The sequence below is a fragment of the Bos grunniens genome, chromosome 17, assembly GCF_055505025.1.
Source record: "Bos grunniens cultivar Pamir isolate PY7600 chromosome 17, Bosgru_T2T1.0, whole genome shotgun sequence".
NCBI lineage: Eukaryota > Metazoa > Chordata > Mammalia > Artiodactyla > Bovidae > Bos > Bos grunniens.
The window spans coordinates 19,738,909-19,755,914 of NC_141181.1; the positions used below are offsets into that span (position 1 = coordinate 19,738,909).

Sequence of the window (17,006 nt, forward strand, 5' to 3'; positions counted from 1 at the left end):
CTCCAGTACTTTGGCCATCTCATGCGAAGAGTTGACTCATTGGAAAAGACTCTGATGCTGGGAGGGATTGGGGGCAGGAGGAGAAGGGGATGACAGGATGAGATGGCTGGATGGCATCACTGACTCAATGGATGTGCGTCTGAGTGAACTCCGGGAGTTGGTGATGGACAGGGAGGCCTGGCGTGCTGCAATTCATGGGGTCGCAAAGAGTTGGACACGACTGAGCGATGACAGAACAAGGCAAAAGCAGGCATTTCCTTGGATGCTCTGATACATGAGCAAGGGCTTAGCTGAGTATTCAAAGGATTCTATTAAACGGTCTTTACAAATCAGCTTTATTTGCTAAAGTGATCAAATGATGATCTTCCAAGTGAAATGGACACTGCATTTCATTAATTCAGCACCCTCTTTAAGGAGGAAGTTTAAGCCTGAAGAGGTCCAGTGATCTTCTAGGTCCCTGCGAATGATTGGAACATGAACCAGCCTTCAGACTGGAGTCCATAGAATTTTTCATAATTCTATGAAATCAAGTTAAAAACAAACATCAAAGGCAAAACTTCAGAGAAAAGGTTTTGCATAAAGAAAGCTTACACTTGCGATGGTGTATGTACATTTTTTTCTCTTCTTGGTTATAGGAATTTGAGGATGGGGCTAAGGGAGACTATGTAAGAGAAGGGGAATTACAGGGTGAGCGAATGAGGGAACCACTTCTCTTTCTGAGGCAGGTGGCCCCTCAACCATTGCATGTTGTGTTGGACTTTGTAATACAGTGTATCCCTAAGGAGAGAGCTTGCCTGTGAATCCTTGCAATCTAAGAAAAGGCATTAGCAAATACAAGATAAAGCACAAAAGCTTATTTTTCAAAAGGTTTAACTTTTGAGCTGAAAGATAAAAGATGACGATATCCATTTCTACTGGGTATACAAGTCTTGGTAACGGGAAAGCCCAAGGAGAGCAGAGAGGAGCTTGCAGGAAGTTCTGCCATTCTGGGGGCCTTTGTGACCTTTGCAGGGAACTGTCAACTGTTCCACACAGGAGTCTTCATCATCACTTTCTTGATAATGACATATTATCTCTCTTAACTGGCAAGGTGCTTAACCTATCAGCTCTTTTTCTTCTCATCTTCGCCGTTCTCTGTAGCTCCATTAAGCTGCTGTGTCATGTTCTCTGGAGCCTGGCCTTGTGAATTTACCATTTTGATTAAAGTCAAGACATAACTATTAGCTCCCCTATCAACTTTATACCTTTCCTGCTAAGAATTTTTCCCTTAATTACCTATATGTAGGATTTGTGGCAGTGAAAAATTATTTTAACTTTTAGGATCAAATATATCCATATATGCAATCATTCATAGATAGGCAATTTATGAACCCAATTCATGTACCTTTAATAGGAAGCCAGTATTGAGTCCAAAAATTATCTAAAGACATGATTTGACTTGTAGCATCTGGAGGAATGATGTTAAAACTATTCAAAAGCACTGGATCACTTCAGTTGTGTATCAATACATAAAACAAGTAAAAGAGCACTGATCTGGTTGAAGTGAGTGAGAATAGGTTCACCTACTTACCTATTAGTTATTATATCTATGCACGTATGTATGTTAAGTTGCTTTAGTAGGACCCGACACTATGTGGGGAGAAGGCAGTGGCACCCCACTGCAGTACTCTTGCCTGGAGAATCCCATGGACGGAGGAGCCTGGTGTGCTACAGTCAGTGGTGTTTCAAAGAGTTGGACATGACTGAGCAACTTCACTTTCACTTTTCACTTTCATACCTTGGGGAAGGAAATGGCAACCCACTCCAGTGCTCTTGCCTGGAGAATCCCAGAAACGGAGGAGCCTGGTGGGCTGCTGTCTATGGGGTTGCACAGAGTCGGACACAACTGACGCGACTTAGCAGCAGCAGCAGCAGACACTATGAGATTCTATGAACTGTAGCCCTCCAGGCTCCTCTGTTGGATTTGATTTATGGGTTTATAGTAGGAGAAGTGTTATCAGTTCCTTCTGAGACTCATGTTAATGGCCTGAGGGAATTTTGACTCTTAATTCTCACTTACTATGCCAAAGTGGATATATTTATTTTACATCACTTTGTTCTTAGCCTAAGAGTATATTTATTAAACATTGCATTATCTTATTATGTGTCCTTGGTCAAAAAAAGGCAATTATACATTGATCTCACTTATACTGATTGATTTCAATTATACATTGAAGTGCAGGGGATATTATATTTCAAAAGAGTGAACAATGGGGTCTATGTTTGCTCTGTTTCTGGGAATTTGGAAGAATAATAGAATTTTCACTATTCTAACTTTTTCAAATGTTTTTAATTTATTTTATTTTTTAATTTATTTTATTTTATTTATTTTTAATTTATTCTCATGTGGGACATCACTTTAAAGACTTTATGTCATATACTAGTCTCTTACAAAACAAAAGACATAAGATAAAAATTAATGAGGACCCATTTTGTCTCATATAAATTAATTTACTGAGATCGACAAAAACTCTTGATAAAATGAAGTCCTTCATTTTCTTATTAGTTAGGGTAATGCTAGCTGCTTTAACAAATGAGCCACAGATTTTCAGTGGCTCTTAACAATCGAAAGTTCAAAATTTTTTTTAATTTTATTTTTTAACTTTACAATATTGTATTGGTTTTGCCATATATCAACATGAATCCGCCACAGGTATACACGTGATTTAATTTTTAAATCATGTAACAGTCCACTGTTGGTGTCCCTGGCTGCGGGTGGATTTTATTCCACGTATTGGTTCTGTGGCCCAGATTCCTTCTTCCGCATTGTGGTTTTGCCTCTGTGTAGATCCTCTGCAACTAGGGAAGTAGGGGTGGAGTGCAGGGATGAACAAGGCAACCCACTCTTAACCACCTTGTCTGCAATTGCCACATCAGTCGACACGGATGAATGAGCCACACTCCCACCTAGATACTGGAGAGTCTGGGAAATGTCCATCTAGATAGCTGCTTCGCAGGAATACTTTGGAAAGAAGAACACAGAATTGTGACGAGTAGTTCATTTTCTCAGCCATATGTATCTGAGGCCTTCCCTGATAGCTCAGTTGGTAAAAAATCCGCCCACATTGCAGGAGATCCTAGTTCGATTGCTGGGTTGGGAAGATCCACAGGAGAGGGGATAGCTATGCACTCCAGTATTCTTGGGCTTCCCTTGTTGCTCAGCTGATAAAGAATCTGCCTGCAACGCAGGAGACCTGGGTTTGATCCCTGGGTTGGGAAGATCCCCTGGAGAAGGGAAAGGCTACCCACTTCAGTATTCTGGCCTGGAGTTGGACACGACCAAGCAATTCTCACTTTCACTTTATGCATCTGAATCTCAGGAATTTGCTTATTTTGAAAAAATGGTTTGTATCACCTTAGAGTACTTTACACAAAATCCCAAGGAAAATATAACATTTTAAAAAGTATAGTGTAAAAACAATATAACAAAAATAAGGATTGAACATTAGTGTGAAATGTAATTTATTGTTATTAAAATATTTTATCTTCTGATTTATTTACTTGCTAACATTTTATCAAAAACCAATTTTGTTTCTATTTTTGTGCACTCAAACTTGCCTACTAATATCTCTACATTCATCCATGATAAATATGGATAACTGTAATACATCTGGAAGACACACTCTAAATCTTGAGAAAATGAGAAAAAATGAGATGCAGACAATGCAAATTTTTTGTGCATATGAAATTCAAGCAAATGAAAATTTACTCTCAAGCTATTTACATTTTGCTGAATAATTTTATTTAGGCATGAATTTATTCTAATAGTGGGATAAAAAATCAAGTGTTGTTAGGGCTGAAAATGCTTATACTAATGCTTCTGATTGCTTATTACCCTGTTTCTGAATTGTAAGTTTCTACTTTAGTTCATTTTTCTGAGCGGTTTTGCTGCACTTTTCTCTCTCTTTCATGTATCTGTGTACATTGTTCCTTGAGCCTCCTTGAGCCTGCAGTCTTTTAATCTGTTTCTGTTCATTTCTTACGTCTCCCTACAGGTTTCTCTATCTTCTTTTTGTTTATGGAGTTCTTCATCTGTGGACAATGGAAAATGGTGAGATTTAGATTAGACATCAGTGGTAATGAAATTTACAGCATCTCAGTGAAAATACCCATAACTTTGCCAGAGTGCAGTTAAGAAGCAGAGGGCAGGTGTTTAATGCTTGAAGTCAGTGGGATCACTGTGTACCTTTATGTGACAATCTGCTTGTCACATCACTGTGTTCAGCCTTGGCCCAGAAATTGTCATTAAGTTAGAATGTGAACCGTGGACCTCTAAGAATGTTTCTAAATAGCTTTATTGAATGTATTCTTCCTCTTGCTCCATTTTCTCCTTTCAGTGACAACCCTCACCTTCTTCCCAACTGTCTCCTCAAGTGCAGTTCTCTTGTAGTGTTATTAACAGTCCAGTTCCCACTCGCGGTGTATAACTAGAGATATGATAGCACTAAATAACAATGAGACAAAATCACTGAAAACATATAAAGCAATTCATCAGAGTCCAGTCATCTGTAATCTAACTGTTTCAAGTCTGGAAAACAATTCAAGAACTCTTCTTTGTAATACAGTCCCTGCTGGAAACATCAGAAATCACCTAGCCAGATATTACATTTCCATTCTAGAGGGCATCTCTGGAGAGTTTGAGATGAGCAAGAAACAGGGAAATTATGTAAAAATGTATGAAAGAAGAATCACATGAATGAAAAAATATAGATTTCCTTTGATATATACTATTATTTATCTTTTGGTTTGTAACATATTTGGAGTGAGATAAAATTAACAGTAGTGGTAATAAAATAAATGGAATAATTCTTCAAAATTAAATTGGTGGATCAAAAAGGGATTAGTAAGACATGCTTGAGTCACTTCTGGGTCAGATCTAGAGAAAGGTTTTCAAGGTCTCCTCAGGGTCCTTATAAAGAAAATGGGAAATATGTATGATTCTAAAGTACTCAGAAGCAAAAAAGTATTTATAATATTAAATATTTTGTGTTGACATCAGTCATGGCTTTTTTTTCAGTTATATAGAAAGTTTACTAAAAATTTTAAAATTCTGTGAAAAATCCCATTTTCCTTTTTATTTGTATCTCATATTAAGAAGTTTGCTGTTTTCATGCCCATTTTTTTAATTTTTATTTTTAAAATTTTTAATTGGAGGATAATTGGTTTACAATGCTGTGTTGGTGTCTGCCATACAACAACGTGAATCAGCTCTAAGCATGCATATGTCCCTTCCCTCTTGAATTTCCCTTCCATCCCCCAACCCCACCCCACCCTCCAGGCTGTTACAGAGCATCAGCACCAGGTTGAGCTCCCTGTGTTATGTAGCAACACTTAGCTTCCCACTAAGTGGAAAGTACTTAGCTGCTCAGTCCTGTCCGACTCTGTAACTCCATGGATTGTAGCCAGGCTCCTCTCTCCATGGGGTTTTCCAGACATGAATACTGAAGTGGGTTGCCATTTCCTTCTCTAGAGGATCTTCTCCACCCAGGGATAGAATCTGTGTCTCCTGTGTTGCCTGCATTGCAGATTGATTCTTTACCCACCAAGCCACTGGGGAAGCCCCAGCTTCCCACTGGTTATCTATTTTGCTTATGCTAATGTTCTTGCCCTTCTTAATTTCTCTTTTTTCCCCTCCCTGCTTCCTCCTGAATGCCAAATACTTGCATTAAAATATTAATGATTTTTAAATTAAAAAAAATGTGAAGAATCAAGCACTTCTCTTAGAAGTTTCCAGTATACACAAGAGTAGGTTTTAGCAACTGTCATCATGCCCAGTTCATGGCTCAAAGACAATTTTAGATGCCTGGGGACCAAGGAGTTTTGTGGTCCCCAGTGGGTATATCCACAGAGGAACGTATGAAACTTACTTTCATTCACAGAAATCTCAGAAGATTTTATGCCATTTATAAAACAGCTTTAGAAATATCCAGAAATTCAAGTGATTACAGAATTACTCAGATGTCTGAATATCAGAAATCTTTGTGACCTTCAGGTTCCTCAGCTCTGAAGAATCAAGCTAGGTTTGTTAATTCTGTTTTTGTGGCAGGAGTCTTTTTAGCCAATATGAAGCTGGAAACAATGATCATTTTTGATGCTCAATCATATAGATGCAAAGTGTATAAAAAATGCATCCCATGCTGCATCATTTGTGATGATTAAATGCATAGTAAAATATACTTGGCTTAAAATGTGTCACATGGTAACATTAGAAGATATCAGCCTTCTGATCTTTGTATTATAAATAGAGTATGTGTTTGTCAGCATGTAAAAATCCTAGGAACTTTGTACCTAGAGTTCAGGTAAGCACAAAGCAGACATGTTATCCTGGATGAGATAAACTCCATGAATGTGGAACTTAGCATTGGAAGATCTAGGTTCAGATCCAGCTCTCACGCTTACTACTTTTGTGACCTTGGCCTGTCAAGTCGTGTAACCTCTCTGAGCCTTGATTCCCTTGTTTGAAAATACAAACAAGGGAAAATTGTTTGGAAATTGCCTCCTGTTTCAGTGAGTTTTGGATTTTGTCATTTGTTCATATTCTATTTTATTTCACAAAGGATATGATATGCCATGTGTGTATTTGGAGATAAAATGTATTTGCCAGCACTTTGTAGATTATGCAAATATAATCTACCTGCCATTCCTATTGGGATTATTTAAATTTCTGAGGAAGCCTACCCCTAGAATGAGAGTGCTTCTAAGCAGATGTTCCAGAGACCTCCATTTAATAATTTCTGATAAAATAAACATTTATCCATGTGTTACATAGACCAGTTACAGATGCCAATTTAAAATAAGCCTACAACAAAAGACTATCCAAGACCTTTTAATTGGAGACTATTTTCAATTAATAAAAATATCAGATTCTCACTTAATTCTTCCCATTAATACATAATTGAAAAGACTATATCCATCTGTCTGTCGACCTGTGTATATAGTTTGTTGTTTATTGTTGTTATTTAGTTTCTAAGTCTTGTCTGACTCTTTGCAACCCCTTGGACTGCAGCCCACCAGGCTCCTAGTCCATAGGAATCTCCAGGCAAGAATACTGGAGTGGGTTGCCATATCCTCCTCAGGGTATCTTCCTGATCCAGGGATCAAACCCCTGTCTCCTGCATTGGCAGGCAGATTCTTTATCACTGCCATACCTGGGAAGCCAGGTATATAGATAGATATGACAAAAAAGCTCTTAAGGATTAAGTCTCTTTTCCCAATACTATCTTTCTAATAATTAGTATATTGTTAATCATTAAAAAAATGCACAAACATTTGAGAGAGTATAAGTCATAGGTGCAAATCATTTTTATTCAGCTTAAAGACAATGCTTTTGTTGCATTTACAATTGATGCATAGCCCACAGTAACACAGGGGCTTTGAAATATCAGTGGCCTACCAGTTCCCTTGATTCCTTTTGTTATCATATGCCATTTGCCTTAATCTTGGGTACTAACTGTGCTTATCTGCCCTCTGCATCTAAAGCCTCCAGAAAGATTGCTTCTGCATGGCCTAAGAGCTTTTATCAGCTCACCCAGTGGCTCTTAGGCTTTGCTGCTTGAAATCCAGGAGTTACGCACATGGTGCCAAGCCCTTCTGAACAAATGAACTGTTCTTGGTAAATGATCGCTGTTTATGCCAAGGCAGCCACAACCTCCTCTCCTTCCCTTTGTGAAAGTGAAATGGAACCTTAAGGACAGAAGCTAGTGGCTATCTGGCCTCATCCTCTCCAATTCCCATGGCTTAATTTTACCTCAAGAGGAATTACTGGGCTTATTGCGAATTGCTGCAAGTTGAGACCCTTTTCCTCTTTTATCCTATAGTTTAAACTCCTTTGATTCCCGCGCCCCCGCCCCCACTCTGGTATCTATACAGTGTTTTTGGCTGATAGTAAAACTGTTAATAATCTATTTAAAATTATCTGATGTGTATGCTTACTTTTCCTCCTTTTCTGTAAGAGTTGTCTAGGGAAGTTTATTCAGTGAGCTTTTGTTGTTTTTAAATTAAGGAGGAACCAGTATTTCCTAAATATTGAGATTTTTGAAAACATTTCCTTGACATTATAGTTCACATAAGACAGAAACACTGAAGTATAGCTCTTAAGAACTATAATGTTTCATAATTTACAAAAATCCTGAAATAAGTCTTTTCCCTTCCTTCATACTACATGAAACTGCATTTTCAGTGAATACATGAAGAATACAGCCATGATAAGAGCTTTCCAATGAACATTATACATATTCAATAGTTATGATTTCTCTGAAAATTGAGTTTGAAGACCCACATCCATGAGAGAGAGTTTTCTTTAGTGGTTTTAAGTGCTTTGACTTCAAGATAGGCTAGATCTGTGGCTGAATTCTCAGGTTCTACTTATCAGCTGTGTATCCTGAACAGTTCTTTAAACTAAGACTTCATTTACTCATATATAAAATGGTGATGATGCTCCTAAATAACAGAATTTTCCAAGGATAAAATGAGACAAATACGTAAAGTAGAGGGTACATAGCAGAGTTGCTGCTGTTGTTTTTGTTATTGACAAGTTGAGGAAGGAAAAAAAGAAAGGGAAACTAACCGGGAAACTTCAATTTTTTTTAAGATCCCTTCTGCTGGAGTCAGTTTAGAAATCCCCCCTCAGAAAGACCATAATCTCTGGGCAGGAAACAGGGAGGTTGCCTTGGGAGGCTAGGTTCTCTGCTGGGAGAGCCACCATCAAATTTCAGACTCACTTCTCTCTGCTCTGTGGCAGCATCACGTGATTGACAGTACTACCTGTCCTGGACGGGTTAGGTGACTTCACTGCACTGAACAATAAATCACTTCACTTTTAATTAGCAGAGCCTTCGCATTTCTTAATCCTCTTGCGAGGAATCTCTAGAAAGTCTCTCCCTCTCTGCTTCCCTCCTCCACAGAAAGAACTCAGAACCCTATTTGGGATGTTATAGAAGCTTGGGGATTCAAATTTAAAGGAATACAGTGAGTGATTGAAAAGCTGCCTGTTCACCTTCTTGCTCAGCTGCTTCCGCCTTTGCATTGATCTGCCACCTGTCTTTCAAAGAAACAGGCATCCTTGTGTGCTAAGTCACTTCAGTTGTGTCCAACTCTTGGCGACCACATGGACTGTAGCCTGCCAGGATCCTCTTACATGGGATTCTCCAGGCAAGATTACTGGAGTGCCCTCCTCCAGGGGATCTTCCCCACCCTAGGATCAAACCCATACCTCTTATATCTCCTGTATTGGAAGGCAGGTTCTTTACCACTAGTGCCGCCAGGGAAGTACCCAAAGAAACAGGATTCATCTTTAATTTGCCCTGTGCCATTTACCCCTCTGTTTTGTATTGGCCCAGTGATTTCCTTTGCTTACACTTAGCATTTATCAATCACAATGAGCAATGAGTGTTATGGTGTGAACAGCAAATTCCATAGGACCCTCTTCACGCTGGGGAAGTGGAACATCTGCTCCTTTCCTGTTAGGATGCCAGGATTTTAGAGGTCAGTGTGTTTCCCCATCGAGGCTTAAGGCTTTGGGGATCAGTGGAAGTGTCAGGCTCCAAGCGCCGTAATGAATGGCAGTTGCTGACTGGCTGGGTTTGCCTGTTCTCAACAGGGGATAGAGAATTCAGTGTAATGAGCTGGGACTTCATGTGCTCAACACACCCAGCTTGGGGAGTGAGGCAGGCTGTGCCTTTTTTCCTTCCTGTTTTCAGAACTGTATTTTCATCTTGGAAGAAATTATATGGAGGTCTTCATTAGTGGCATCCAGCAGGGTTAAGGCTCCATGAGGGCTGATAAGTTCTATGGCTAAAAAAACCCCATCAGCCTTTGTGCAGGGAGCTGAAGGTTTAAGTTGCTTGAACCGGAAAGAGTCTGAAGAGGTGATTATGTTAAGCAAGTAATGTGTATCGGTAACATGGAATCAAATTATTAGGGTCAGTAACTTCCTGACTTTCCAAGTGCATTAAATGAAGACATAACATTGCATTTGTGCCGGATACTTCATGATGCTGCGTGGTGTCAGTGCTGTCTGGTCATATGTACTTCACAGCATGTCACCTCTAATTTCATGGGATTATCTGTGCTATGGCTTTAATAGATACTCATGATCTTGAGCTTCCTTTGAACTCACAGCAGGGCAGTGCAAAGCCATTATTGGAAGCACTTTTAGGCTTTTTGTGTTATGTACAAAATTATTATTGCCATCATTTAGAAAGGTAGATACCTCCTGTTCCCGTGCTTCCAATACTGTACACTTATTTGATGGCAAGGAGAATTACTGAAGGGGAAAACACTGAATGCAAAATACCTTTTTGGAAACTAGTTTTAGAAAGGTTGTCAAGCCAAGTGAATTAGTATTTGAAAGGCATTTGAAAGGCCAGTGGATCTCAAAGTGTGGTACCCTGGCCAGCAGCATCAGAATCACCCAGGGAGGTGTTACAGATGCAAATCCTCCTGAATCAGAACTTCTTGAGGTGGGCTCAGCAATCTGTGTTCCAACAGACCGTCCAGGTGATGCACGCTCAAGTGTGGGAAACACTGCTCTAAGATCTATGGAGTAAAAGAATGGGACAGACCCATATGTTCTGGGGCAGAGCAGTAGGCAAGACAAATGTAGTATCTCCCCTCGTGGCCCTTATTAAATTACAAAGGACTATGTGGTACTTCACCCAGATGAAGTGTTTATACATACCCAACAGAGCCTGTAATTATCCATACTGTTTTATTTTTTGCTTTGAACGAGCCTGTTATTTTCTTTGGTCTCAGAGAAATGACTAACAAAAGATGACTAATAAGCAATTCCTTTGTGCATTTCAGAACCATCCCCCTTGCGATATGTATATCCATGGCCATTGTCACTGTTGGCTACGTGCTAACAAACGTGGCCTACTTCACAACCATTAGTGCCGAGGAACTGATGCTTTCAAATGCAGTGGCGGTGGTAAGTCTAAGTTGGGCTAATGCCGGTTTGAATTTAGGCTAATGAATTGATGCAGTTTTAGAGTAGTTCCCTCCAGTGGAAAGTGTTTTGGTAATTTAGTAATTTTTTTGAACTGAATGATAATGAATATTTTAAAAATTTAGGACATACCTTAGCGTATTCCATTTAACTAAACTACAGCTATAGCTACAGCTGTAGCCATTGATACAACTACAATCCTATACAATTTCTGTATTATTAATTTCATGTAAAATATGTCCACATATACCAGCTTGAAAACACATTTCCACATACACATTGAATAGAAGGCATTATTCTTCCAATGTGTCTTTAAGTACAGGTGGGCAGTTACTGAATTTAAATGAATTCATTTTGGGGATATGCAAATTGCAATTTATTCTGTACTCTTTCCTGTTTAGACACTTTTTAAATGCTAACTTAAAATCTTTTCCCCAAAGTATCACTTTAGAATTTCCAAATAGACCATATGCATTTGTGTTTTTTTTTCCTAGTATATATATCCTTTTGAATACTAGCTCCTAGGATATTATTAATTTGGGGAAATAGAGTTATTCAAAGTTAAACAGATGTCATTTTTATTGTACTTCTCAGAATATCACAGAAGCTAATGTGTATTTTAACTCCTAAAGAAGTGGATACTTATAATTTCACAGCATTTTCCAAAATTTATTTGACTTCAAGACCATCTTTTGCTTCCAGAGGTCATGTTAGGGGACTGTTCTTCTGTGGCACAGACTTTTTGGTATAAAAACTTAGCTAGTAAGAGAGCGCTCATTCATGACCTTGTAACAATGAAGGGTGGAAAAAAAGAACTTTCCACCACTAGATGTCGGTTCCTTTTAAAATAGTCACTATTACCTCATAATAATCATCCGCAGGGAACATCCACAGGGAACAAATTATCCCATTTCGTGAACCTATGTACGAGTTCACTGTATTAAAGAAGACTCTGCCCACTGCTGTAACTTCTACCAGACAACCAAATGCACAGAGCTTTCTGATGTCAGGTCGTCATCTCGTCTTACTAGACAAAGGGCAGCACTTAGTCTCCGAGCGTAATGTGGTCCATTAATTACATAGCGCCAGCTGCTCAAGGACAAGTAAAGAATCCCACATCTTTTTCTTTTTTTAAAATATATCCTTCATGAAAATCTGCAGTCTTGCACATGCCATAGAATAAAAGGAAATGTCATAAACTTCGCTTCTCTTTTATATTTTCTGTGACTTGATTCCCTCAGACTTGTATTGGTATTCTAAGCTTTTAATAAGAAACTACAGAAGGAATTGGCAGATACCTGAGAGGGTGGGATTGACTTGATAAACAGAGATGCAGCTGATGTGATTTTTCCGGGGCAGAAGATTTTCAGAACTGTTCTTATCCATGATACACATATTAAGTCATCACTTATTTTTCATCACACTTCTAAGTCATAACACTAGGATTGGTATATGAAATAAGTATCTGCAGCACTTCTCAGTCTTCCTTTGTACTTCACTATAAACATGTGGCTTTCCAGACTAAAGAGAAGGTATCATACAGAAGGATTTCTGTCTCCAAAAGGAGAAATTCTAAATTGAGCTTTTTTTTTTTTTTACTTCCCAGAGTCAGAGACAATAGATATCATAGTTGATAGATTTGATAAATGGATCACTGCTTTTTGAAGGTAGAGGAAAGATGCTTGTTTAGACTGTTGTCCACAGTTTTGTAGCAAGCAAGGCTACCTGCCTTTGATTATTATCCTAAGAGGTTAGTCTGACCCTAACCCAAAAGAAGGATTGTAAAACACACACGTGTCACCAGGTGAACAGAGAGTCATGGAGCGAGTTTGGCCTAAACTGTTTCATTTTATTCTACTTTCTGGCAAAGCATTAATTTGCTCCCTTCTGCCGTTCACTAGACCTTTTCTGAGCGGCTCCTGGGAAATTTCTCATTAGCAGTTCCGATCTTTGTTGCCCTCTCCTGCTTTGGCTCCATGAATGGTGGTGTGTTTGCTGTCTCCAGGTGAGTAGTTCAAGCATTTCTAGAAAAGCATTTCTGTTTTTGAGATGGGATGTGATAAGGATAAGTTTAAGAAGAAAAGAAATAGCGCCTCCAGACTTGTTGCTTTTAAAGGGACACGCGAGATTGAAATCTTCCTCAGCACGTCCTTCTCTGTCCATTAGAGGGCACTGCTTGTCTGCTCATAGCCTACTCTGAAGCCAGGCATCAAGGGGTTTTTTTTTTTGGATGTATGTCTATAACAACAGCATTTTATTTCTAGTAATAAAATCTTTGGTTTCTCTAAAGAAAAGGTGACAAGAAAAAAAAGTAAAGTCATAGACACAAAAAATCATCATCCCACCATCTGCATCCCTTTTGTTCTGTTTCATCTAGAAATCCTTTTTGATTTAATATGAAAACCCAATCAGATAAATATGAATGTTTGGTGTGTGTGTGCGTGTGTGTGTGTGTGTATGTTGTGTTGGATTGACAGCACACAGGTAATAATAGGAATCTAGAACTAAATTCCCCACCAGCTTATGTATATGGGGGCAGAGCTGTACTGAATCGGATGGTGCTATTGTTTCTCCTCAAGGAATCATATTTTGGCAGATATTTATAAAATTCAAAATTTGATTTCTCATAATGTACTCTACTTTAAAAAGCAAAACCTAAGTAATCACCATTTGGTGCAAAGAAGGTGCAAGTTTTCTCTTAGCTTTCCGGATTTTCCCCCTTGGAAATGATCAATTATACATTTTTCTCCCATCAGGTTATTCTATGTTGCATCCCGGGAGGGTCACCTTCCAGAAATCCTCTCCATGATTCACATCCGGAAGCACACTCCTCTGCCAGCTGTTATTGTTTTGGTAATGCATATTAACATGTGTATCTAGATATAGCCTCAAAGGACAGGTTAGTAAGGAGAATTTCTTTCTGTTCTCATTCATCTCTAAATTGGCTCTCTTTGTATCATGGTGGAGTTAGAGAGGCAGGATGCTTTCCACTGCTTCCCTTTATCCAGTATGCTGTGCTGTGCTTAGTCGCTCAGTTGTGTCCAACTCTTTGCGACCCCATGGACTGTAGCCCTCCAGGCTCCTCTGTTCATGGGGATTCTCCAGGCAAGAATACAGGAGTGGGTTCCATGACCTTCTCCAGGGGATCTTCCCAACCCAGGGATTGAACCCAGGTCTCCCACATTGTAGGCGGATTCTTTACCATCTGAGCCATCAGAGAAGTTCAAGAACACTGGAGTGGGTAGCCTATCCCTTCTCCAGGGGATCTTCCTCACCCAGGAATGGAACTGGGGTCTCCTGCATTGTAGGCAAATTCTTTATCAGTTCTGATGCACTTTTGATGCTTTGGAGCAATAACCAAATCACTTCTCTTTCACCTTTGTAAAAATTTGTGAAATGGAAGGGAAATGATTACCTGGGCTTTTGTCAATGACTTAGAGCCTCCGCAGAAAATGGTATAGAGTAAAAAGTCCCAATTCTATTGAAAGTGGAGCTAAAAGCTACAGTCCCCAAATATCCAGATGTCTCATCAGAGGCCCCATATGATGAAATGCATACACATTCATAGAAAAAGTCAATGAAATCCTAGACACTGCAGTGATTTTGTGCTTAAAAGTGAGACTTTTGAGGGCAGCCTAAAGGGAAAAAAAAATAAAAGCACCACAATTTAAACTTGAGCTGTAGGATTCTTTAAGCAGAGAAAAGTATTTGCAAAATGTGGGATACAGAAGACTGTGGAAGGTATGCAAGTCCGCAAATCCTCATTGGCAATGTTATATTCCTTTTTATTTACTATTTTGTAACATTTTTCTCTGGTGGAATCTGCTGTCAGGACCACCATAGAATGCATTGATACACTTTTTTTTTTTTTTCTCTCCATGAATTTCATTTGTTTCAAAATGTCTCCTTGAAATTTCTTTGTCAAGTATGTTTACTCTCTGTGTGGCATCTGGATGTTTACGTCACTTTGGGAACAGAATGTATTTATTCTGTGAAGAGGGTTTTTTTCCCTTTAAGCTTCTGCTATCAGTCATGCCGTCCTTGGTATGTGCAGCTGGAGAGACTTGCTATGCTGATCTCTGTGCTTCATTCTTTTCTGTGGTCTTGAGGGTCATACGTGGCAGGCACATGGGGAAAGGAAGTGTGGGGGAAAGAAAGGTCATGTTTTGCATTCAGGAGACCACACAGTCACCCCGTGGCTGTCTCTCCTGTGTGTGCACAGCCAGGAGCTCACCAGACACCATTCACAGAGCTTTCTGTAAATGTTTGTATTGGATGCGCTTCTAATTTTTATTGTTAGTTATTAACCATCGCTGCCCTCTGGATCTTTAAATTTTGAGTTATTGAGTGTCCTGTGTTTTACTCTTGGAAAACACATTCTCTTAATGAAAAACAATGAAAAATAACACATCAATGTATGTGTGTATGTAGGAGTAAAGAGTAAGATATAGCTAGGAGGGTAGTGGAGTATAGATTTTAATCATGATGCTAGTTAATCAGTAGAAATAGTCATTTGGAAAATACAATAATATTGTGTAGTGATGTTATTGCTTGTTATCATGTTTGTTCCCTTTTAACTCACTGAGTGTGATTTTTCTCTTCCTTCCCCCAGCACCCTTTGACAATGATAATGCTCTTCTCTGGAGACCTCTACAGTCTTCTGAATTTCCTCAGTTTTGCCAGGTGGCTTTTTATTGGGCTGGCAGTTGCTGGGCTGATTTATCTTCGATACAAACGCCCAGATATGCATCGTCCTTTCAAGGTAACCTCAGCAATCTTCATGGGTTTACATAAATCTTCCTCCTAATATCTGGTCCTCTCTCTGTCATAACTTGATGATGAGGAGCTTGGGCAGAGGGCAGAATCCTCTAAAATAAAACGTTTAACTCTTGCAGGTAATGCCTTCATATGGGATTTATTTTAGTTTGGAAAAATTGTTGATTAGTTTGTTTGTGATGTACTGAGCTTTGTATGTCGCACTTTTGAAAAGGAGTATTAACATTAAATGGTCGTTACATTGATTTTTCATTAATGTGCCTAATCTGATACATTCAAAGTATAGACTACTCTTTTATGCTGAATAGTTGTGGACAATCATGCAGAGAAAGAGCGAGGCAGATACATATGGAATCATCACTAATTAATACTCTAAAAAGGAATTATTGTCATTTAAGAACTAAATCATGTCTGACTCTTTGTGATCCCATGGACTGTAGCCCGCCAGGCTCCTCTGTCCGTGGGATTTTCCAGGCAAGAATACTGGAGTGGGATGCCATTTCCTTCTCCAGAGGGTCTTCCAAACCAAGGATCAAAACTGCTTCTCTTGCATCTCCTGCATTGGCAGGCCAATTATTTACCACTAGCACTACTAGGGAAGCCCCCAAAAAGGATGCTGCTTTTCAAAAAAGGCATTTTGAGTATTCTTGAATGTTATGACTTGTTACATTGCCCCTTTTCCGCATCATGCACTCCAGAAGTAATAAAGATGTAAAATACATACAAAAGTGAAGATGTCTGAATTTACCACTTAATAGAATGTCCATTTACCATAACGAAGCATTTCCTTTTGGGAAGGCTGATGAATATGCTTCTCATCTGCTTCAGCCTTGAATGTTCATGGTTTGATTTGAACTCACTATGTATTTGCTTTTAAGAAATAACACAGATACTGTTGTCCATCATGTTGTCAGAATTTGTTTCTAATTATATTCATTACCTAATGCCAGTGACATCTTTATTAGTGGTTGAATAGGAGTTGGCCTATTTTATCCCTGTCAGTTCGTATTGTGAATCTCCAACAGAAAATCAATATGCACTGAAAGGCTTTAACATGTAACAAGCAGCCTGTGCTCTTGGCTCTACATTAAAGTGGATTCTAATCATAATTATCAAAGAAGCAATCTTTTACAATCAAAAACGTAAATCATAATGGTACTTAACTAGTAAAATAATTCAAACAGAGCATCTCTAATGAAACACACTTATTTATCCTTAGATTTTGTTCTACCCAAAGATTTATTTT

At 38.9% G+C, this 17,006-nt stretch overlaps 1 protein-coding gene across 6 annotated transcripts in view; it reads left to right on the top strand.

Annotated features, from left to right (window-relative positions):
• The window catches only part of SLC7A11 (solute carrier family 7 member 11), a 639,869-nt gene that overhangs the window by 399,269 nt on the left and 223,594 nt on the right, over nt 1-17,006 (top strand). For all 6 annotated transcript variants that reach the window (XM_086346709.1, XM_086346708.1, XM_086346710.1 and 3 more), the window contains 4 exons: nt 10,843-10,966; nt 12,886-12,989; nt 13,741-13,837; nt 15,597-15,746. In XM_086346709.1, coding sequence (XP_086202835.1) covers nt 10,843-10,966; nt 12,886-12,989; nt 13,741-13,837; nt 15,597-15,746 — 475 coding nt within the window. The remainder of the gene's footprint in view (nt 1-10,842; nt 10,967-12,885; nt 12,990-13,740; nt 13,838-15,596; nt 15,747-17,006) is intronic.